Source organism: Dasypus novemcinctus, chromosome 6 (assembly GCF_030445035.2).
Source record: "Dasypus novemcinctus isolate mDasNov1 chromosome 6, mDasNov1.1.hap2, whole genome shotgun sequence".
Lineage (NCBI taxonomy): Eukaryota > Metazoa > Chordata > Mammalia > Cingulata > Dasypodidae > Dasypus > Dasypus novemcinctus.
The window spans coordinates 43,822,081-43,845,535 of record NC_080678.1 but is presented as its reverse complement, the minus strand read 5'-3'; the positions used below and the strand labels follow the sequence as shown (position 1 = coordinate 43,845,535).

Sequence of the window (23,455 nt, the reverse complement as noted above, 5' to 3'; positions counted from 1 at the left end):
AAAACAACAAACAAAACAAAAAAAAAACAATTCAGGGAAACTGATGTGGCTCAGTGGTTGAACACTGGCTTCCCACATACGAGGCCCTAGATTCAATCCCTGGTCCTTGGTACCTCAAAAAAAAAAAAAAAAAAATTGATAACAGCCAGTATTTGAACCCTCACTGTGTTCTTAGCCCTGTGCAAAGCACTTAACATACATTGTTTAATCATTATAATAACTATGAGGCAAGAAGCATTACTAACAATTATTAGCCAGATAAGAAAGCTTATAAATGTTAAGTAATGCACCCAAGGTCACACACTTGTTAAGTAAGGGAGCCAGGATTTTGTGGGATTCTGAGTAGACAGAGTCCAAATCATGAAATGCCTTATGGGTCATGCTAAGAAGTTTGCAATTTAAGTCTTGGAGATACTGGGAAACCATTAAAAGATATTATACAGTTGGTCACACTGGTAGAAAAGATGGATTGGAGGAGAGGAGAGCTAGGGATATGGAGGCCAGTTAGTAGGGTACTAAAGCCATTCAGATGAGTGATGACAGGTTCTAACACCAGTTCGAAGATAGTCTTTCACCTAGAGGCCCTCCATGTTGCATAGCCTATACCTTGGAAACAAGCACATCCCATCTTCATTTGTGAAAACTCTGGAAGGAAGAAGACTCCTTCTTTTGGACTCAAAATCTCAGACCCAAGAACTGAGGCACAAATGAGAAAAGTTTTTCCCAGTCTAGCACCAAGGAAGGTTATCCATTCCAGGTTGTTTGTCCACCTGGTTCCTACTATGACTCTAATTAAAAACTTCAAGCAGAGACTGGCTATGTAATCAGTCAGCAATGGCCAATGTAGTACTTATCAGCTCTAGGTGTGGTGACCAGACAATACCCAGTTGCCACCAATGTGGTAATTTTTAGAAACTCTCACAATTTTTTGAGCCAGGGAACAACAGAATGAAATGATATTTTAGGAAAACCATCCTGGGATTGGAAGGATTCTGATTGGGAGAGAGGGGTAGTAAAAATACTAGTTCTGCCTTGTCCTGAAGGAGGGCTCTTCAGACAGCTGGCGTTGGGGGGGGGGGGGAGTCCCCATTTCTGCATTTATTACAGTGAGTTATGTTTCACTTCTTGGGAGAATTTACCAGAAGCTCTTAGCTGAAATGGGTAGATGTAGTCGTTAAAACAAAAACAATAAGCTCTTCCTTTGTGCAGGATGGAAAGTGAATATTTGGCAGAACAGGTCCTGGCTGCAATGGCAATGAGCCTCAACGCCTACCCTTTTAATTTCCAAGGTGCCAAGATCATCACTGGCCAAGAGGAAGGTGCCTATGGCTGGATTACCATTAATTATCTACTGGGCAAATTTACTCAGGTGAATATTTCACAGTATGTATGGAAGCAGTTCCCTGGGTAGCTAATGCCATTGCTATCTCAAGTAGTACTTGGCTGGCTGGCAAGAATGAATGATGGATGAATGAATGAACAAATGAATCCCTACCCCCTACCCCACTCACATACATTTGTAAGGGTCACCAGTTCTTACAAGAACTTCTACTATTGGAGAATAAAGAATATCTTCATGTTAAAAGAAACATTTATTTGGTGATTTGTGTTTAGGAGATAGAGAGGAAATTTAAAGTCTATCATTAAAAATAAGCTCATATTTGCCTAGCACTATGTGTCCTGTGCTGTGCTAAGCACTCAACATATACTGTCTGATTTCATCCTCAGAACAATCTTATGAGTTACTCTTATTATCCCTATTTCTGAGACCCAAATTGAGTCCTAGTGAGGGTAATTATTTTGCCCAAAGTAACATGGCTAATGAGTGACTGAGTGGAGATTTCAACCCATTATCTGTATAGCGCCAGAGCTCTTGTTTGTAAACAGTAGCTATGTTTATTTTTATTATTTATTTACACTTAATCACTACAAGTCAACAACAGAAAGATAACCCAATTTAAAAATTGGAAAAGGACTCAAATAGACATTTCTCAAAAAAAGATATATACAAATGGCCAATAAGCACATGAAAATATACTCAATATCTTTATCATCAGGGAAATGCAAATCAAAACCAGAGTGAAATACCACTCCACACCCACTAAGATAGCTATTATTTTTAAAAACAGAAAATAAGTGTGGGCAAAGATGCAGAGAAACTGGTACTTTTGCACATTGTTGATGGGAATGTAAAATGTTGCAGTCACTGCGGAAAACAGGCAATTTCTTTAAAAAGTCAAACACAATTATCATATGACTTGGCAATTCCACTTTTAGGTATATACCCAAAAGAATTGAAAGCAGGGACTCAAAAAAACAACCCTTCACCAATGTTCATAGCAGCATTATTCACTCTAGCCAAAAGGTGGAACTACAATGGGATATTATTCAGGTATAAAAATGAATGAAGTTCTGAAATATGCTACAACATATATGAACCTCGAAAGCATTATGCTGAGTGAAATAAGCCAGGAACAAAGGATAAATATTATATGATCTATTAATATTAAATATCTGGAATAAGCAAATTCATAGAGACAAAAAGTAGATTAGAATTTACTAGAGGCTGAGGGGAAGGGGACTTGGGAGTTTTTGCTTAGTAGAAACAGATTCTTTTTGAGGTTGTGAGAAAGTCTTGATAATGGATGGTGGTGATGAAGAATGTAATTGTGAATGTAATTAATACCACTGAATTGTACACTTAAAAAAGGCTAAAATGAGAAATTTTTGTTATATATAATACCACAATAAAAATTTGTAAGAAAGAAAGAAAAAGAAATAGTGTGAGTGGGGATGTCCAAAGACTTGTAGTGCCTGGTGACTGTACTTTCTTTTTCAGAAAATGAGTTGGTTTCCGCTGGTGTCAACTGGCAGAAATAGTAAAGAAACCTTTGGAGCCTTGGACCTTGGGGGAGCCTCCACACAAATAACTTTTGTGCCTCAAGACAGGAGTTTTGAGTCCCCAGCCAACTTTCTTCAGTTTCGCCTGTATGGCACGGACTACAGTGTCTACACACACAGCTTCTTGTGCTATGGGAAGGATCAAGCGCTCTTGCAAAAACTGGCTAAGGACATTCAGGCAAGTATAACTAAATCAGACCCACTCTCCCCAAATCTGGGCTGCCAGCCCCCACATCCTGTTTTCTCATTCGAATTCAGCAATTGGTCTGAAGTTGGTTGCTATACTTTTCAAACCTTTTCAGGCAGAATATGTAATTTCATCGACCTTTATGAATTCTTCCACCCAGACATCACCTCCTATGTTTGTCTCCAAGGACACTACTCACATCCTTTCTTAGGAAATAATCTCCCACCCCTATGGGATTGACAATAAAAATGAGAATATTTTTGGGAGAATATTATTGGGAGGGGTGGTGCATGTGCAATTTACATGCTCTTTTAGACCACCTTTTAATCTCCATTTCCTACAAACTGCGGAAATACTGGGTTGGTCAAAACAACCTGCAGGGATGTAGAAAGAAAGGAAAACATTTCAGGGAAGACAGAGTTTATCAGACAACACTTCAAATCTTGTCCCCATATATTTTCTGCATTTTGAAGTCAAGAAAAGTTTAATAAAGTCATATGTGTACGAGGCACACCCTGATAAACATAGAGCAAGGATGTCACATCCAGCTGTTAGCAATCTCCACTGAAAGGACAACCAGTGCTCTCCTCCAAGACACTTTCTGGCTCTCAGAATCGCCATCAGTAAGATGACCACCAAGAAGTAGGGACTGCTGAAAAAATGCCCATTGTGCCCCAAGGCTCCTTTAAGCCTCTTATCCATAGCAGCTGCCTTTCTATTATTGTATATATTAGGTTGTGGGCTAAAAGTAATTTTGATGCTCCTGGCTTAAATAATGTAAGTCACCACCTTCTAGCTCTTGAAACTTCTGATTTTCTCCCTGCAGAGTGCCTATAGAACTACCCTGGGCTCAACATTCTTGAGAGTTTTTCCTTGTGAATCTGCTTCTGACCTATGTGCTTAGGGCTAAGCATGTAGGGACATTCTAGGCTATTGGCATTTCTGGCCCAGCTTTAACCACATTAGCTTTCTATGAATAGTCAAAGTAAATTTACATCTGATACCTGTTATATAAATCTGATTATTTCACAGAGTGAAAAAGGCAGGGCAGGAACATATCAATGTTAATGCAGAGTGGTGGGATATTGTACAATGCCTACATGTTGATGAAGGCAGTCTGGTGCCTTTGTACCCAAAGCATTTGCACATGATGCCTTCAAGTGATTTTTCCATTCAGGAAACAAGCAATGGAACCCTCCAAGACCCATGCTTTCACCCTGGATTTGAGAAGAAAATGAACATAAGTGACCTTTACAATAACCCCTGCACCAAGAGATTTGAGAAAACTCTTCCATTCAATTGGTTTAAAATCCAGGGCACTGGAAATTATAAACAATGCCAGCAAAGCATCCTTGGGATCTTCAACACCAGTTATTGCCCTTACACCCAATGTTCTTTCAATGGGATTTTCTTGCCACCACTCCAAGGGAAATTTGGGGTAAGTTTAAAATAATATTGTGTGTTGGTTAGGATACTTTAGGCTGCAAGTTGTAGAATGCATGCCTACAAAGGGTTTAAATACTAGGGATTTTTTTTCCTTTCACATAATAAGGTACATACTTCTGGGTTAGTGCTTCAGATAAACAATATCAGGACTTGGGATCAGCTTCTGTTATCTTCTTGGCTTTCTGGTGGTACTAAAATGGCAACTACTGCTCCAAGCATTATGTCTTCATATGTTTATTAGTTAACCAAAGGGGTGCTGATGCAAAATACCAGAAATCTGTTGGCTTTTATAAAGGATATTTATTTGGGGTAGAAGCTTATAGTTACCAGGCCATAAAACATAAGTTATTTCCCTTATCAAAGTCTATTGCTACATGTTGGAGCAAGATGACTGCTGATGTCTGCCAAAATTTCAAGCTTCTTGGGTTCCTCTCACTCCGGGTACCAGATTCTGTATTAGTCAGCCAAAGGGGTGCTCATGCAAAGTACCAGAAATCTGTTGGCTTTTATAAAGTGTATTTATTTGGGGTAGAAGCTTATAGTTACCAGGCCATAAAACATCAGTTACTTCCATCACCAAAGTCTTTTGCCACATGGTGGAGTAAGATAGCTGCTGACGTCTGCCTAGAGTTCAGGATTCCTGGGTTCCTCTCTTCCCAGGGCTTGTTTTTCTCCAGGATCAGCTGCCCTGTCTCTCCACAAGACCAACTGTAAACTTCTGAAACTTACAAAACAATTTATCTGCTTCCAATACACAAATGGACAAAGGAAAAACATTTTCATTATCATAAGGAGAAATTGGGAGGGAAACATGAGTCATGGGTTCTCTACAATCCAGTAAACCTGCAGGGCATATTTCATTAGATGTCAAAGTCTGAGAGCCATTCTTAAAATGATGGTTTCTTCCCTCTGGGGCCTCATGGGGACCCACCCTCTCCACAGGCTTGCAAAATGGTCATTTTCTTGGTGCCACCCTCATCAAGCATCTGGGTGGTGATTGAGTTCCCGACCTCACCCTCCAAAAGCATTGGGGTGACTGCCACACTTTACCCATTCTTTGGGTTAGAGTCTTAACCCCCCTAGTACAGTGAAGTGAAGACAACTTCCTCCCTAACCTCTGGCATACAGGCTCAACCCTCTCAGAGCAACAAGTTGACCACCTGGCCTTCCATAATCCATGGAGAACAGGTCCACACCTTTCAGACCTACTGGGCATTGACCTCAACCTCCCTAATCCTTGAGGAATGTGCTCTACCCTCTCTAAACCCTGGGATGGCAAAAATCTCCCTGAACATCTGGAACATTCACCCTCTTCAACTGCTGCTGCAAATTCACCCTGTCTGTCCACGTGGGTGGGGTTCCTCTCTTGGCCCAAGGCGATGTCTTAATTCCAGATCTCAGCTTCCATGGTTTTCCTCTTAAAGCTGTTTCCCCTTCAGTCTCTCCTTTCCATGTCCCTTTTAGTCCAAGCTGACAGTGGTTTGTTTATACAGCTCTCTCAAAAAACTTGTTGGTTTGCATGCAAGAGGCAGGGGTCCAAGCCAACAGACACTAAGACTTTCCACAAATCTTTCCTAGATAACTGCATCTTCAATCCTGATTTACAAGTTCCAGCTTTATTTAAGTCCTCAAATGGGGGACTATCATCCGGGAGCTTGATTTCCAGAGACTTGGAAGTTTCAGAATCAGTTTCTGTTTTCTTTGTGCCCAACAGTTCAGTTCTCAGCTTATTTAGATCATCTAGAATTTTGCTGTAAGCTGCAAGAAGAAGCCAAAGCCGCATTCTCTGAGTTTACTTTGGGAAGTTCTTCAGCTAAACGCCCAGGCTCACTATTTTCAAATTCTGCCTTCCATAAAATACTAAGAATTAATCTTGCTAAGTTCTGTGCAACTTTAAAACACAGATTGTCTTTCCTCCGGTTTCCAATAATAGTTTCATCTAGTCTAAGGAATCATAAAAAGACTTTTAAGAACCCATATCCCTACCAACAGTCTCTGAAAAGCAATCTTAACCTTTTCTATTAAGCATCCCACAATTCCTCCAAAAAATACCCCTTTATAAAACCATTCCAGCATTTTGGTAATTGCGAAAGCACTTCCTAATTCTCTGGTACCAAATTCTATATTAGTCAGCCAGCCAAAGGGGTGCTGATGCAAAATACCAGAAATCTGTTGGTTTTTATAAAGTGTATTTATTTGGGGTAGAAGCTTACAATTACCAAGGCCATAAAGCGTAAGTTACTTCCCTCACCAAAGTCTGTTGCCACATGATGGGGCAAGATGGCTGCCAATGTCTGCCAAAATTTCAGACTTCTTGAGTTCCTCTCTTCCTGAGGCTCTCTGTCTCTCCAGGCTCAGCTGCAGTGCTTTCTCCACAAGGCCAGCTGTAGACCATCAGGTAAATGGCTCTGTCTCTCTCCCTGAGGCTTCTGCCATGTCTGAGGAGCCATCTGTATTCCTCTGTGTGTTCATTTCCTGGGCTCCAGTTCAAAACTACCAACTCTGTCCTTTGCCATGTCTTTTCTCTGTGAGTCCTCACTCAACAACGGGTGGGGACTGAATGCCCTACTGACATGGCCCAAAGTCCTAATCATAATTTAATCAATTAAAAGTGATACCTTTGACAGACCAGCTTACATACATAATCTAATACCTTTTTTTGGAATTCATAAATAATGCCAACCTGTTATAATATGCAAAACCAAAGAAGGAAAATTTTCTTACATATAGAGCTCTCCCATTTTGCAGAAGTGCTAGCAGACTTTTTTCAGACCCCATTGGCTAGAATTTGATGAAATGTGCACTTTTAAACCAATCCATGATAAATGTAATGGATTATCATGGTTGGTTGGTTTGGGCTACTCATTGTTCATCCCGTGGGACTGGGGGATCTTTTCCTGAGCATATTGCTTCCCTGTATCTGGGCAAAATCAGAATTCTGTAAGCAAGGATGAAGGGGACTAGCTGTTGGGTAAGCAAATTCAGAAGAGGGAGAAACAGCAGTTGGATAACTAGGCTTTCAATCTCTGAAGACGTTTAGGGAGTAAAAACTTGGGAAATCCCAAGGAAAATTTGAATACAGCTTCATTTTTGTTACACATTGCAGATTTGGGGGATTATTTGGATTCCAGCACCAAATTATTTCTTTTAATTACTTACGAATGAGATAAAATGTTTGAGCACAGATAGAGAAGGTATGGCTTGATCTGCTCATTATTCAAATTTCAAATTACAACCCCAGTGAAAAGGTATTATTGTAATCAAAGTTCCATAGTATATTGCAAAATTGGTAAATGCCTACCAACTGACAATTATTGACTAAGCACAATACACTCATTAAATCATTTAATCACTTATGATATAATTCAAAGAAGCAAGGGCTTTTGTCTGCTTTCACACTCACCTTTTTTTAAGAAAACAGATCAGCATGTATAAGAGAGGAAGACAATATCCATGTGAGCAGGGAGGTTCAACTCCCCTCCTGGATTCTAGCAAGAGAGTTTCAAAGGTCTTCTTGCTTCGCCCAATATCCAGAAAGAGAGTTTAGTGGAAAAAGCACAGGCCCTGTAGTTAATCAGACCTGATTTAACCCCTGGCTTTGCTACCTATGAACTGTATGAGCTCTTGATTCCCTTGGTCCCTGGGAAAACCACAGTGGGTATTTCTATGGATCATGCTTACCTTTACCATGACCCAGGCTATAGCTCTCCTTCTCCTTAAGTTTCCTGAGGGTAATACATGACAGGCAAGTGACTGGCTGAGTGACCTGGTTATTGGTTGGCTCCAATCCAAATTTCAGTACAAGTCAGGACCTCAGCCAGATGAGGGGAATGCTACAAGAGAAAGGCAGGTCGTCAGGGTTGTTGGAGATAACCAAGGGCCTTTTCAATTCCAGTCACTGCTAGGAAATCCTTCTGAAGGAAATGGAACATAACCTTATGTGTTGGTTTAACTCCTCTGAAAGCTCCACACCATGGGAAACATGGCCCAGTTCCTGCCATCAAGCTTAATTAAGCCAACCATTCCTCCTTGAGGGGTGGAATTTCTTACTCTTGAAATTGATTCATCCAACAAAAGTAAACAGAGGTAGGGATTGGAAAAGAATGGAAGAGCCTTGAGCTCTCTCTCTCTTGAGGTTTTTCTGCTTGGTCCCAGATTTGTCCTTAGTCCCTCATTGAAATTGTTCTCATAGTCTTCTGAGCCTCAGTTTGGCAATCTTAAATTTAGCTCATTGCCTTCCTCTGAATAGGACCTCTCTTTTCTGAATATAGCTCTTGGCATCAACATTGTACCTGTTCCTGCTTTGCCAGTCTTTCTGCTTGAGATTCTTTGCCCCCCACCCATGATTTTATCCTAAAGCTTTGGAATTTTTTTTGTGTGTGTCTATTTCCTCATCTATAAAATGTGATAGTAATACCTACCTCATTTGATAGTTGTTTGCAGTAGATGAGCCAGACAAATAGTGGTAAATGTTTTAACAACTAGCTCTCTGGGATGGGAGTTCATTTATAGCAGTTGTCAGTTTCCACGGTATAAAATACTCCCACCATAACTGATTTCAAGCTACCAACGTGATATTGGCTGGCTCACAAAGATCTTGAAAATTTAACAGTTATCATGAGACAATAAGAGCCAATCCAGTACACCACTGCAAGTATGCCAGGTAAGCTAGCATACCTTAATACAAGGTAGGCCCTTAAAAAGTTCTTTCCTCTACCAGTTCTCATTCTACGCTGCCACTCCTGCAGGAAGATCTCATTTCCAAGCCTGAAGTATAACCACCTGCAACACAAAAACCCCGTTACATTATCATTATTTCCAAGATGAGTTAGCCTGGGTGTTCTCAACCCACAAAGAATTTGGGGGAGGAAATTTTTGTCACAAATTGCATTCAGCACTGATGATCTAATTTACAGCCCATAAGTAGATTATTAAGACTGTCAGTGTTCTCATCAGTCTGGCTACAGAGTGGCCTTGGTTGCTAGACAAAATCCAATGTTTTTAGGTAAATTAGAAACATCAAAAAAGAAGAGGGAACATCTGTGGGGAATTACTTATGAGTTACTTTAGGAATTTTTTTTTTTCAAGATCACACTGTTCATATAAACAAGGAAGGAAGGATGGAAAAATTTTAATAGGGCATTAGAACTAAAGAATACTAAAAATCTATTTGTTTACATGTGGAAGGATACTTAGATTTAACTCTGAGCTTCCTAGTGTCCAAAGGGACATAATCAGAAACATACTTTTCATTATACCCAGCATTCCAGGTAGTAGAGCAAAGCAGAGCTTTTCCTAGAATTTATTAGACCATGTCTTTGACCACATTTTTAAAAATTATGACCTCTTAGAGCAACTTTAACCCAAAGGCATAATATTAAAAAGCCAAACTACTGACTGAGGCAATATAGATTTTTTGATATATAAAGTATAAACAGGGCCTGAGACTAGTTCAAGGACTCTCAGTAATTTCAGGTATAAACTTCTGGCTATTCTACAATGTCTTCAAAAGTAAAAAAGAGTTATATACAATGATTCAATAATCATAATCATTTAATTCATAACTCTCAGTTACAACTTCTCCCTCTTGTTTTGTTCATTTCCTCAATCTTGGGGTTAAATGGGTAAAAAACCATTCTAACGTTTTTATGCTAAAAAAGGGATGTTGACATTATAGGATAGAAGAATGAAACTGTCATTCTTGAAGAGAATGGTACCTCTGGATTTCAGGGCTTAATTGGCATGGGAACAATTTTAAGTCTTTGAAAAATAAATAAGTAAACTGAAAATTATAGGTTTCAATAAAAGGAGTAGAACTATATTACATTGGGTAAATAATTTTTGTAGATTCTTAGATAGAGCCTGGAGTATCCCTTAGGGTTTTCCGGATCCCTGTTGCTTGGGGCTTTGCATACTGTGGCAGTTTGCAGTATCTGACTAAAACCTGCATAACAGTAAATCTCCAGAATGACCTCCCAACTCTATTTGAACTCTCTTAGCCGTTGAAACGTTATTTATTTATTTATTTTCCCTCTTTTGGTCTAATCCCATGGTGTCAGGGCAGGGCTTATCCCTGGGGGTCATGTCATGTCCTATGTTTCTAGGGAGACTTACCCCTGGAAGTCATGTACCACATTGTGGGGAAGGCAGTGAGCTTATTTGCAGAGTTTGACTTAGAGGCCACATTTTGAGCAACCAGGAGGGTTTTCTGGGGGTGACTCTTAGGCATTAATTATAATTAGGCTTAGTTTCTTTATTATAGAATAACTTTTATAAGTGCAATCCTTAAGATTAAGTGCTTGGCTTATTAGCATATTTTCTTTTTATTAGGCAGGGTTCATATATTTCAGAGTTTATTTTCACAGGACTACCTTGCAAATTTTTTTTTTTTAAAGATTTATTATTTATTTATTTAATTCCCCTCCCCTCCCCCCGTTGTCTGGTTTCTGTGTCTCTTTGCTGCGTCTTGTTTCTTTTGTCCGCTTCTGCTGTCGTCAGCGGCACGGGAAGTGTGGGCGGCGCCATTCCTGGGCAGGCTGCTCCCTCCTTCGCGCTGGGCGGCTCTCCTTATGGGTGCACTCCTTGCGCGTGGGGCTCCCCTACGCGGGGGACACCCCTGTGTAGCAGGGCACTCCTTGTGCGCATCAGCACTGCGCATGGGCCAGCTCCACACGGGTCAAGGAGGCCCGGGGCCTGAACCGCGGACCTCCCATGTGGCAGACGGACGCCCTAACCACTGGGCCAAAGTCCGTTTCCCCCTTGCAAAATTTTAGTTTTAGTAAATTGGGAGCCCTTATTGCTTGAGGGAATAGCAGAAATTCTGCAGGTAGGGAAGTTTAATAGTTTCATGCTTTCCTTCCCCAGTCCCTTAAGGGACCTTGCAAATCCTTTTTACTTTATGCTCAAAAACACTTTTCAAATGCATCAGGATATTATATCAATCCTGTACAGAATATCATGATCTCATTCCCTATCTTAGATTTCATGTTAAATAAACCTGGGCTAGACTGTTCAAATAAACCGACCAGGGAAGCGGATTTGGCCCAGACAGGTTAAATTTGATAGTATGCCACAGAAAACTAAAAAAAAAAAAAGTTTTTGACAAAATAAATTTCTCCTTTTGTCCCCTCATAGAAATTAAAGTTTAAAAATACAGATGCTATTACTTTTTACCTTGTATTCTGAATCACCTTGGTCTTTAACTTAGTAAGTCTCATTTACCTTTTAATTGAAGTATGATCCTTTCTTTAGCTTCTTTAACAGTTGTTGTACGGAGTGGTCTTTTAGAATTAATGCTGCTTCTTCAGCACTTTTAGAGCTGGAGAATTCCAGCTCAGAGTCTCAGGTGTCATACTAGGTATATACCCCCAACGAATTAAAAGCAGGAACTTGAATGGATATTTGTACACTGATGTTCATAGAGGCGTTATTCACAATTGCCAAAAGATGGAAGCAGCCCAAGTGTCCATCAACTGGGTCACATGGTAATTCTACACTTAGCTTTCTGAGGGACTGTCAAACTGTCTTCTACAGTGGCTGTACCACTTTACATTGCCACTAGCAATTAATGAGTGTTTCTGTTTCTCTGCATCCTTTCCAACACTTGTTATTTTCCATTTTTTTTAACAGCAGTCATTCTAATGGGTATGAAATAGTACCTCATTGTGGTTTTGAGTTTACATTTCCCTGATGGTTACTGATGTTGAGCATCTTTTCATGTGCTTTCTAGCCATTTGTGTATATTCTTTGAAGAGATGTCTACTCAAGTCTTTTGACTGTTTTTTAATTGAGGTGTTTGTCTTTTTGTTGTTAAGTCAAAGGATTTCTTTCTGGATATTAAACCTTTATCAGATATATGGTTTCCAAATATTTTCTCCCATTGTGTAGCTTGTCATTTTACTTCCATGATAAAGTCCTTTGAGGAACAGAAGTTTTAAATTTTAATGAGGTCTCATTTATTGATTTTTTTTCTTTTGTTGCTTGTGTTTGGGTATAAAGTCTAAGAAACCATTGCCTAAAACAAGGTTCTGAAGATACTTCCCTGTGTTTTCTGCTAAGAGTTTGATAGTTTCAACTCTTATTTTAAGTTCTAGCACTTACAACCATTTTGAGTTGATTTTTGTATATGATATGAGATAGGACTCCTCCATCATTCTTTTGCATGTGGATATCCAGTTCTCCCAGCACCATTTGTTGAAGAGCCTTTTCTTCATTGATTGGTCTTTGTCATCTTTTTAAAAGTCATTTGGCCATAAATGTGAGGGTTGATTTCTGAACTCTCAGTTCTCTTCCATTGGTCTATATGTCTGTCCTTGTGTCAGTAATTTTGTGGACAGTTTAATTGAATGTTTTCTTTTTTACTCAATTGTACTTTCACCTTTTTTAAAATCATTCTCATGTATGAGAGTAATAATGATTTTTTTTGAGTGAGTGCATAGAATAGTAACAAGTTCATGGTAGAACTGCAATAAATATTTGTTAAATAAAGATGGGCTATTTTATTTAGAAAGCAGTATGTATTAGCAATAGAAAATAAGCAAAAAAATGCCCCCCAAATAAGGCAAAACACCTTATGATTTTGTAATTCAGGAATAACTCTTAGAACTTTGTATAGAATTTTAAAATTGTATGTATTAATTAAAATTCATATAAAATATATCGTTTGTTTTAAAGGGGATTTTTGTAATTCCTTCCTCTCTCTTTTATACTCTTTCCCTATCTTTCTTTCTTTCTGACTCTTCTGTTAAAATTATAGAGAAAAGTAACGTCAAGGACTCAGAAATGAATGTCAGCAGCAAGTGACCACTCTTCTAGGAAAAGGAAAGTGTTCTCTGGTCCAGAATATCTCTTGGTCTGCTAATATACTTAAGAGATTTCAAGGCACCTGTTCTTGGGGTACAGCCTTCTGGAGAGGATGTCAGTAACCCTCTGTCTTGGACACAGCCAATAGCTCTGTATTTTTCTCTTGCAGGCATTTTCGGCATTTTACTTTGTGATGAATTTTTTAAACCTGACGTTAAATAAAGTCACCTCTCAGGAAATAGCAATTGACACAATGGAAGAATTCTGCTCTAAGCCTTGGGCAGAGGTAGGTAACTAGGAACAGCAGCTGCCACAGCAGCCCTGTGGAGGATATTAGTGCACTTAAAATGGTATGTTTGCCCTGATAAAGATTCAGTGTTTTAGAGATGCCTGGATTGTGGACTCAGGATTGCATTCATCAGCAATTGACAGATACTCAGCATTGACTGAAACAAATGTGGTCTTATTTTTCTCCTTTAACATGAAGTGTGGCGGTAGGCACCTGCTGGCCTGGGGTCAGCATCTTAATTCCATCTCAGCCTTTGCCTCTTCAGTTCTAATGGTATGCCTCTTTCCTTATGGATACAATGTGGTTGCTATGGCTTCAGACATCATAGCCAAGTTCTAGACTAGCTGGATGGTAGAACCAGATACATTTGTTCCTTTTAATAGGAAAGCAAAAGCTATCCCAGAAGCCCCTCAGCAATCTTTCCCTTATTCCTCTCATTGACCAGTACTGGATGCAAAAGCAGGGTGCAGGAGTTTGGCTCTCCTATAGCCTTAGACCCACCATGAATTGCTGCTGCCTGGAGCTGGGCACATTGTTGCCTACTCCCCTTCCCCGCTCCCCAAATCAGAGTTTATTCGCAAGGAAGACCGGCAACTCAGAGTCTGCCACAGACATCGTTGTGATAAGACCCTTTCTACACTGTCCAGGTCGAAGATGTCTCCTAATTTTTCATAAATTTGAAGCACAAATTTTCTTTTCTTTTCTGAAGCCCTGAATCATTTCAGATTCAGCACTATCTGATGACTGTTTCCATGGAAGAAACAGGTATAGGGTCTACTCCAGTTATAAAATATAGATCCTCTAGGAGTAGCTCAAAACAGTAGCTGTTTTATTTGACACATGCAAAAGTGAACAGTGCTTTCATTCTTAAGAAATACAGTTAATTAAAAATGGATGGGCTCTCTCTGCCTAGAAGGGCCGGCACCAAATCTTGGGGTGAATTTCTATCTTTCTCTCCCATTTCTCATCAAGCTCTGTTCTTTCCCACATTTCCCAAATAAATTCTTTTTCCTGGCCTAACTAAAAAAAAGAAAGGATGTTTGTTGCTCATCTGTACCAACAAGGGGGGAAGAAAGGCTGGGCAGAAGTTAGAGGTTTGGAATTCCCCCAAGTTTCCTGCTTGGGTTGGAACACGAAGAAAGGGGGTTCAGAGCATTCAGTAAGAGCTGCTCAGATATGCCTTTGCACTTCACCATTTACTAAACACTTTTTTTGCAGCTGGTGGTGATCTGTGGAAGAGGATAAGCATCATAGGCTAGAGGCAAGTTGAGACCAGGACCAGGATATGTGTGGCTGCTGAGGAAGTAGATTGAGAAAGAATTACTTTTTTAGAGTGAAAGTTTCATCAGATTTCCTCTCCTTACTCTCATTCACATTTTTATTTCATCAGATTACTTTAGTGTGGGAACACTAATATGCAGACCTCTGTGGTAAGCTTGGAAAGCCCTGCATCTGGGAGAAATTCTGAAATATTTGAGGAGTGAGGGGAAAGTGGAGGGTGAGACCCACATTCTCACTTAAGCAGGACCTAGAATTTTGAGGTGAATTTTATGATCCATGGTCCATTTCTTCTAACTGCATTGTCCATCCATTTATGGAAAATATAGTTTTATCAGGTACCCTGCCTTTTCTTCTTTTCCTGCAAACCTGATCTTGAGGATGGTCTGCTACTCAAGGGTGGCTTGAGTTTAGGAATGTCCCTTCTAGACAATTTGGCAGAGAGAACTAAAGATTATTAAGTACATGCTATGTGCTAAAAGATGCTACTTGCTTTTTATATATCATGCTGCCTGCTATTTCAGGGGAATAAAATGAAAACCACACACAATGAGGTCTACTAAGGTACCCCAAGTCACTGAGGTGGGGATACTAGGAAAGTGAGTGAAAGGGTCACTCCTTGGTCATCTTTTGGTAGGTTAGAGAGTCATAAAAGTCTTTTCATGACCAGAACATAGTCACTTTTCTGCTGTGAAAATCTGTTCATCCAAAGGATAGCTCAAGGGAACAATGCTGGAAGATTCTATGTATAGCGATAACTAGTATACTTTGGGTCCTAATTTTTTTTCCAACTCTCTTCAAGTTTATTTAATAATAAAAAAGAATATATGTATACACATAAACCAGATCTTTTCTACCACCAGGTCCTAACTTTTGCCTTCATGAGTTTTTAGCCTTTTAGGGAAATGTACCCCATTCTTGAAGATTTGCCATGACCCTTCATATGTGGGGTGGTGGTGAGGGGAAATGGGTAAGGGAGAGAGAATCTGGTACTGTCCCAGGGCCCTAGGAAGAGAAAGGGGAGAGGAAAGAGGGATAGATAAGAGAGAAGACCCCCATTTGGAAAGCACATAGTAATGAAATAAACATCAACATGATCAGTTGTCATTATTTGGGCCTTGAACTAGGTAGATATTTTTTACTTCTATATTGTTTACTACTATCATACCCTCAGCAGATTACACTACATAGCCAATATACAGCTTTCCAGAAGGAGGAAGTGGGGGAATAGGAATACTGAAGAATTTAGGGAAATTGGTCCCAAATGGTATCCCCCCCAAGTAAGCTTTTAAGACCATATGCGGATGCAGCAGATTCAAGTCAGGCCCAAGGAAGTTATTGAAGTTGTCCATCCCCTGGGGGTTCTTCATTTGACAGACCCCCTAAAACTACTTGAAATGGATGAGAAGATACTTCCACAAAGGAAAATGAGAGTGCAGGTACTGAAAGGAAGGGACAGGGATCCTGGGTAGGAAAAGTCATCATGACAGGAGCCAAGTAAGGAGTAGACTCCAGCTGGCAGCTAATTTTTACAGAAATATGCTAAAGTGGAGATAAGCAGCCAGGAGACTCTACATCTATATATCCTTAATAGATGTTTTCTCTCTGCCCAAAGTATCTGGGTGGGAATACCTGTCTCGCAGGCAGCAGACAGAACTCCGGGCTGAGCTAGAGATGTCCTGGCCTGTTGCCCTCTAATTAAGGGCAGGAGAAGAGTAGAGAAGGCTGTGGGTATCTGGGTATATATTCACAGCAGCTTGGATATATAAGGGCAAAAGCTGGCAGGCAGATGTTAATATCTTCACTCAGGTAGGGTGAGTAAACACACAAAGGACTCAGGAGAAGATTCCTTGGCATCACTCAGATGCAAAGGAGAAGCTAGCCAAGGACAGAGGATAGTAGAGATTTTGGTACTTTTACCAGTCCTTAGCAAAATGCTTCCTAAACTGTGTTCCAGAGATGGACTTCTTAAACTTTAATGTGCACATGAATCACCAGGGTATGGTATTAAAGTACGCATTCTGATATGGTAGGTCTGGTGAGAGGAATGCTAACAAGTTCCCAGGGGATGCTGATGTTTCTAGCATAGGAACTAAACTGAATGGCCAGGCCTTTTATGACACTTTCCTTAAGTTGCTTATAGGAGCTCTGAACCAAAGACTGGTTAAGAACATTTAGAAAACTCTTTAAATAAAGATGAACAGACTTCTTTCATGCAAGAATTTCCACATGTTTTAATACACTAATGTGATTGTGAATCTGAAAGTTTAGGGGGATGGAAGGGGATTTAAAATTCATTTTCTGAACCTACTAGTCCACAGGAACTTTTTTTTTCTTGGAGCACCTATTAATATATCCTAGAACCCTGTGGAGGAAAAGCTTCCTTAACCTACTGTAAACTATAAACTTTGAACCCAGTGAAGGAACGCAGCACCACCCCCAGAACTCTCCAGGGGAGGTCAACCCTCAGGCCCATGTGGGTTGGGGGTTTTCTCCTGTCGATCAGTTCTAATAATGAAAAAGAGCCTCAGAGAGATGACTGTAGTACAGTTTTGATCTCACCTTCATTTCACTTCTAGCTGAAGAGAACTTTTGGTGGAGTAAAGGAGAAGTACCTGAGTGAATACTGCTTTTCTGGTGCCTACATTCTCTCCCTCCTTATGCATGGCTATCATTTCAAAGAAGATAACTGGAGTAATATTCATTTCATGGGCAAGGTAATTTGGGTACCTGTTGGGATGGAGTGAGGTCAGTTGGTAGTGATGGGAACAGCTTTGACTTGAAAGAGGTGGGAGTCAACCTGATTTAAGTTTTGGCCTGTGTCTTGTTCCACCACTTCATCTCTAACCCAAGCTAGCATTTTGTGACAACCCTTCCTGGATATGTCGGCTGGCATACCTAACGAAGTAGGCCTGCATTCTCAACCTTGCCTTTCTGCTCACAGAACAGTGACTACTTATGAAAACAAAAAATGCTATATGAAAATGATGTAACAGCATTTCAGTAGCCACAGTGATTCTGCATGCTGACTTCAGCACCCCATTCCAAGGGCCCTTTCCACTGGCCGGAAAGTGATGATGGCGATTTCTCATACGGGGTGATGACCTTGTTAGCTGTGACTGTTAATTCCAGCCGCTTCAAGGTTGATCAGTCTGAAAGCTGTGTAAAGAAGGCCACTGAGTGGCTTGAGTGGGGTGGTTGCTAGTTGCTTAGTAGCCTGTTAGCATAAGCCCTGAAGAAACAACCTCACTTCTGGGCTTTAGCACAGTGCCCCCTGCAGGTACTCAGGCATACAGGAACATTTACATCAGCTATGCAACTCCTTGATGAAGAATTTTAAAAGCTGAGTTTCTCCACCTTTTTAGACCCATGTCCCCTAAGAACAAAAGCATTTTGTCCCCTTTAATAAATATTGTGATTTCAAGCAAAACAAAGCATTGAGGCAAAGATCTGTAACAGCTCTGCCAACAGTTCCATCACACTCTTTTTGGCACTTACCTTACTAATTCAAACAAGTCTTTTCCTTGCTTTAATATTCCAGCCTTCCTTCCATTCCATCATATTTTTTTGTTTGAAGGAGGTATCTATGTTTAATTTATGATTAATGAGCAGGGAAGTTCTCAATTATATTTATATTCTTTGAGCTCCAAAGAATGGCCTGATATCTCTAAGTCCTAGATCACAATGCCTCTAATTCTGGAGCCTACCTTGATACCTGCAGTCAGACAAGGTCCTCGACCCCCCATAAAAGGGAAGTGTACCTTATATAGATTATTTATTCCCAGTATGGGTAAGGCTTTGGGGGAAAAGAGCATTTCCACATGTTATTGGAGTACAAATTGGCACAACCTTTTCAGAGATGGTTTTAGCAATATGTACCAAGAGCCTTAAAAATGTGCACATCAATATACCCAATTACTCCATTTCTAGGATTTATAAATAATTGGATAAAGTGAGTAAAAAAGAGTGTCTAAGGCCATTCATGCCCATGATGATAATATATGGAAATATCTTAAGGAATGTGGGATGATGTTCACAATGTATTGTTAAATGAAAAATTCTACATACAATTTAATTCCATTTTTTTAAAGAAAAAAAGTCACACATACAAAGGATTGGCAGGATATGTCACAAAATAACAGCAACTTCAGAGTGGTGAAATATGGATAATTTTTATCTTCTTTTTTAGATTTAGATTTATCTGTTCTGAATTTTTCTACCATGGCCTTGCATAACTCATGTAATAACAGTGTTTCCAAAATTATTTATTATTCATAGACCACCTGCATTTCAACAAGTTTGGAGGCGACTGAAAAATATTATTAGAAAGATAGCAGGGTACTGCTTTTTTTAAATTTTTATATTGTTTGATTTTTTAAATTTTTTCTTTTGGTTACTGCATACTTTTATCATTTAATAAGGATCCTTTCTCATGCGAATGCACAATTTTCCAATAATTGACTTCCAATATTTCCTAGTTGAATCATAAAGAAGTCCTGGTTATGCATGGACTGGCTTCCTAGGCCTGACAAGGATGTAAAAGGCCAAGGACAATCTCTGTTTCCTCAACCTCTTGCCTGCTTCCTGCCACCTCTCCTAAACATTCCTACAAGTAACAAAATGGAATGCAAATCTCCAAAGGCCTATTTTAATTAAATCTTCTAGGCAGGAGAAGTGGGCATTTACCTAAATCGCTCTCTGAACTTTGGGAATATAATCGTGAGACTCTAAATTCTTCTTCTTAGTGACTTGCTTCTCCTCTAATATCTCTATGACCCATATTCCCTATTTAGAATAAAAAATTAATCCTGTTAGGGAACTGACATGGTGTTTTCCACCTAGTGGTTACTCTGGGGATGGCTGAAGCCTACAGGTTGTCTCCTTGGACCCAAACAAGACTTTCCTCATTGTTTGCAGATCCGTGGCAGCGATGTCGGGTGGACTTTGGGCTACATGCTGAACCTGACCAACATGATCCCAGCAGAGGAGCCGCCTTCCACACCTCTCTCCCATTCTACCTATGTCTTCCTCATGGTCCTCTTCTCCCTGATCCTGGTCACAGTGTTAATCATAGGCTTTATTGCCTTTCATAAGCCTTCATATTTCTGGAAAGAAGTGGTATAGCAGAAGTAATTGAAATATGCTGGGCTGGAGTGAGAAGAAAACCTGCCCAGAGAGCACTTCCTCCACAACCCTGTACAAGGTCATCTTCCTGCTCTCCAGGGTCAATATCCAGCAGCACAAAGCCTCTGGCTTTTGATGATGCCTTTCCCTGGGAGGTATTCACCACCTTCTGCTTCTAGGACTTCCTGGAAGACACTCTCTCTTTTTTGAGTCTTTTATTTACCCCTTCCTCCTTTGTACTCTGTGCTTGTGTAGGTCTTAAAGACCTGACACTTCCATGATCTTTGCTTTATTAAAGAACAATATTGACTTTGTCCAGAAAAACTGAGAATCCTGAGTCCTATGCTGAGAAGTTAAACTGGCTAAAAGAAGAATCTCAGGAACTGATTCAGTTGTACTCTTTAACAATCCCTCTCTCCTGCTTCCCATTTATTAAGAAAGCCTCAGGAGAGGGCAGACACAGATCTCATTCTAAGCCTGCCCTTTGGGTAAGAGAATTTTCTAGACTAGTCTAATATGTGCTAGGGCCAAAGAGTCTTGAATGGAATCTGTGTGCTTGTGCAGTTAAAATAAAAATCCAATCTGAAACAGGGATGTGTATGAGTCACATATTCCTGGGTGATGCCAAAATGCTGCAGAATAGAATACCCAGAGCTTTTTAAAAAGCTGATATATATGTAGGCACTCAGCTATCAGGGCATACTATACTATATATTAGGTACATACATGTCAGGAAGAAAAGTACAGTTTTAATTCAGGGTAGAGAAAAATGCATCCTCGAATGCAGGAGTTCTGAACCTTTTTTGTTCCACGGACCCCTTTGCTAGTCAGATGAAAACCATGGACCCCTTCTCAGAATGTAGCAGCAGATAGTTTTATGATACTCAGAATTGTAGGTCAGAGGAAATAAAAATAATAAATTGATTTTTTCCAATTTAAGCTCATTGAGCCCCTGAAATCTTTTCATGTATCCCTGGTTAAGAACCCCTACCTTAATGCATTTATTGGTTTTTTAAAAATTGTGGTAAAATAACATCACTTAAAACTCACCGTTGAACGTACAATTCAGTGGCATTTAGTAAATCACGATGTGTGCAACCATCACCACTATCTAGTTTCAGAACATTTTTATTACTGAGAAATTGGCTGGCGACAAGAGCATCCCTGGGATCATACCACCTTTTGCTTAGCAGCTGAACATACTGATTGCACCACAAAGATGTTCACTGAGTTTTAAAGCCAGGTTATATCTTACTGTCCTGGGGTTTACTTTAGTGAGAGAGCTGCATCAGTGTAGAGTGGCATGCTTTGGGGTTGTCATGGTATTTATACATCAAAATGTGCCAGGAAGCATGCATGAAATTGTTGGCCCTCTGTCAAACAAGAATGGGCTCTATTTACTTATTCCATGGAATATTTTTATTTTGTGGAAGAAACAGCAGCTACAACCTCATCATAAGAACACTAAGAGAACATCTATCCTTTTCCTTTAAGGATTGCTGGAACAGTTACCCTTGAACAGGATTGAGTGGTGATGTGTGGTTCTGATCTTGTCCCAAGCTCTTCCTCTCTGGATGTAGGGAATAACTGTTGACCTGTTTGGGGAAGGAAATCTAGAAAACTAGAAGCCAAATGTCCCTATATCTCTTAAATAATCCCCCCCCCCCTTTTTTTTTTGTACTATATCCAGGTGAATATAAACTTAATAAAAGCTGGACAGGAACTTTTTTTTTTTCTCCTACTCACAACTAAATTTACCGAACCTCGATTAGGACATTTAATCCTCTTTCTAGTGGTACTTGGCTATATTGTTATGGTATATTGTGTACCATGCTCTGTGCTCAAGATCATTACATTCATTATCTCATTTAATCTTCACAGCACTCTGAAGAAGCTATTATCCCTACTTCATAAAAACAGAAACTGAGGCTCAGAGAGGTTAAGTGACTTGCCTAAATGGATGACCCAAAGCACTTAACAATTATTTTCTCTACTAAAGACACTAATCAGCTTTTTCATAATTTCTAAACACAAGCTTAACTCTGTATAAATGCAAGTTTCATGGGGCATGGTGGAAGGGAAAGGACAGAGATGATCTGTTCCCTGATGGACCTGTAATTTAGTATCACCTTTAGTTCACAAAGGCTGTTATGGCAACACTGATACTTTGTTCATGTAGTTTGCATGGTAACACAGGTGACATACAATGCCAACCTGTATGTATCATGCTCATCATAAACTGTCATGCACATCACATTATCCATTCCATGGTGTAACAAACCATGAGTGTAAATACCATTTTCATTTTACAATTGAGGAATTTGTTTAAGGTCACAAAAGTAGTACTTGGCAGAGCTGGTACTCAGTGTTTGACTCCAAGTCTATTTTTCTTTTCAAAACACTGCTCAGTAAATTGGAATTAAAATTCACAAGTTTCTTTCAATTTCCTTATTCCATTTCTGTCTTGTTGTCTGGGTCAAAAACAAAACAACAAATAAACAAACAAGCAAAACAAAAAAAACTTTAAGGTATTTGGGAGGAGATTTCATTGTTTTAAATCTCAAATCATCATGGAGAAAATCAGCTTATCAGTAAGGACAACCTAATTTAAATTCTCTTGGAGAGTAGGTTGGTTTCGGGACAGACGTAGAAATTTATTTTGGGCCATTGTGGATGGGACAGGCCAAATAAGATGAGTCAGTGCCAACTAATTTTAATATTGGATTGACAATTGTTTGTAAATTATTATTCGTCCTGGGATTCAGAACCTGGTTCTGGTGACCCCATTTCCTCATAGGGTAGGAAATGTTTCTCTGTAAACACACAGAGGAAAAGGTCAGCACAAGTACAAAAGAATGAAGCTTTTAATTAGGCTTGTGTGTGTGTGTGTGTGTAAGAAAGTTGTTTCAACTCACCCAATTCTTCATAAGAAACAAAGTGTGATAGAAAAGTTATAAAATTGAAGTTATACTTCATTTTAATGTTTTATCAATCAAGGTCTTTGCAGGAACTAGACGGTACACTCAAATGAATAATGATGGAGAGTTTAATAAAATGGCTACATCCGAAATACTATAATTTCAACATTAATCAAAATAAAAATATTAGTATTTTTCAAACTAAGTCTTCAAAATCTGTTGTATATATTGTACTTACAGCACATCCTAATTATGACTAGTTATATTTCAAGTGCTCGATAGTCATATGTGGCAAGAGGATACATTTAAAGCTGAAAAGAAAGAGAATATTCCCTTATTGTCTTTTCCCTGGGATAGGGAGATAATTTTTTACCCAACCATACATACTATAACAATCTTGGTATTTATTACAGGTGAAGTTTAACATTATTCCTAAACAAGCTTTTAAAATCCCAGCTTAAAATTTCACTTTATTCCTAAGGATTTGCTACCTACATGGGAAGGGCAAGA

At 39.5% G+C, this 23,455-nt stretch overlaps 1 protein-coding gene across 5 annotated transcripts in view; it reads left to right on the top strand.

Annotated features, from left to right (window-relative positions):
- The window catches only part of ENTPD1 (ectonucleoside triphosphate diphosphohydrolase 1), a 173,494-nt gene extending 150,348 nt beyond the window's left edge, over nucleotides 1-23,146 (top strand). For all 5 annotated transcript variants that reach the window (XM_058298676.1, XM_058298678.2, XM_071215752.1 and 2 more), the window contains 6 exons: nucleotides 1,210-1,369; nucleotides 2,840-3,079; nucleotides 4,266-4,526; nucleotides 13,506-13,622; nucleotides 17,483-17,620; nucleotides 19,821-23,146. In XM_058298676.1, coding sequence (XP_058154659.1) covers nucleotides 1,210-1,369; nucleotides 2,840-3,079; nucleotides 4,266-4,526; nucleotides 13,506-13,622; nucleotides 17,483-17,620; nucleotides 19,821-20,027 — 1,123 coding nt within the window. In that variant the 3' untranslated portion in view covers nucleotides 20,028-23,146. The remainder of the gene's footprint in view (nucleotides 1-1,209; nucleotides 1,370-2,839; nucleotides 3,080-4,265; nucleotides 4,527-13,505; nucleotides 13,623-17,482; nucleotides 17,621-19,820) is intronic.
- The last annotated feature ends 309 nt before the right edge of the window (nucleotides 23,147-23,455 follow it).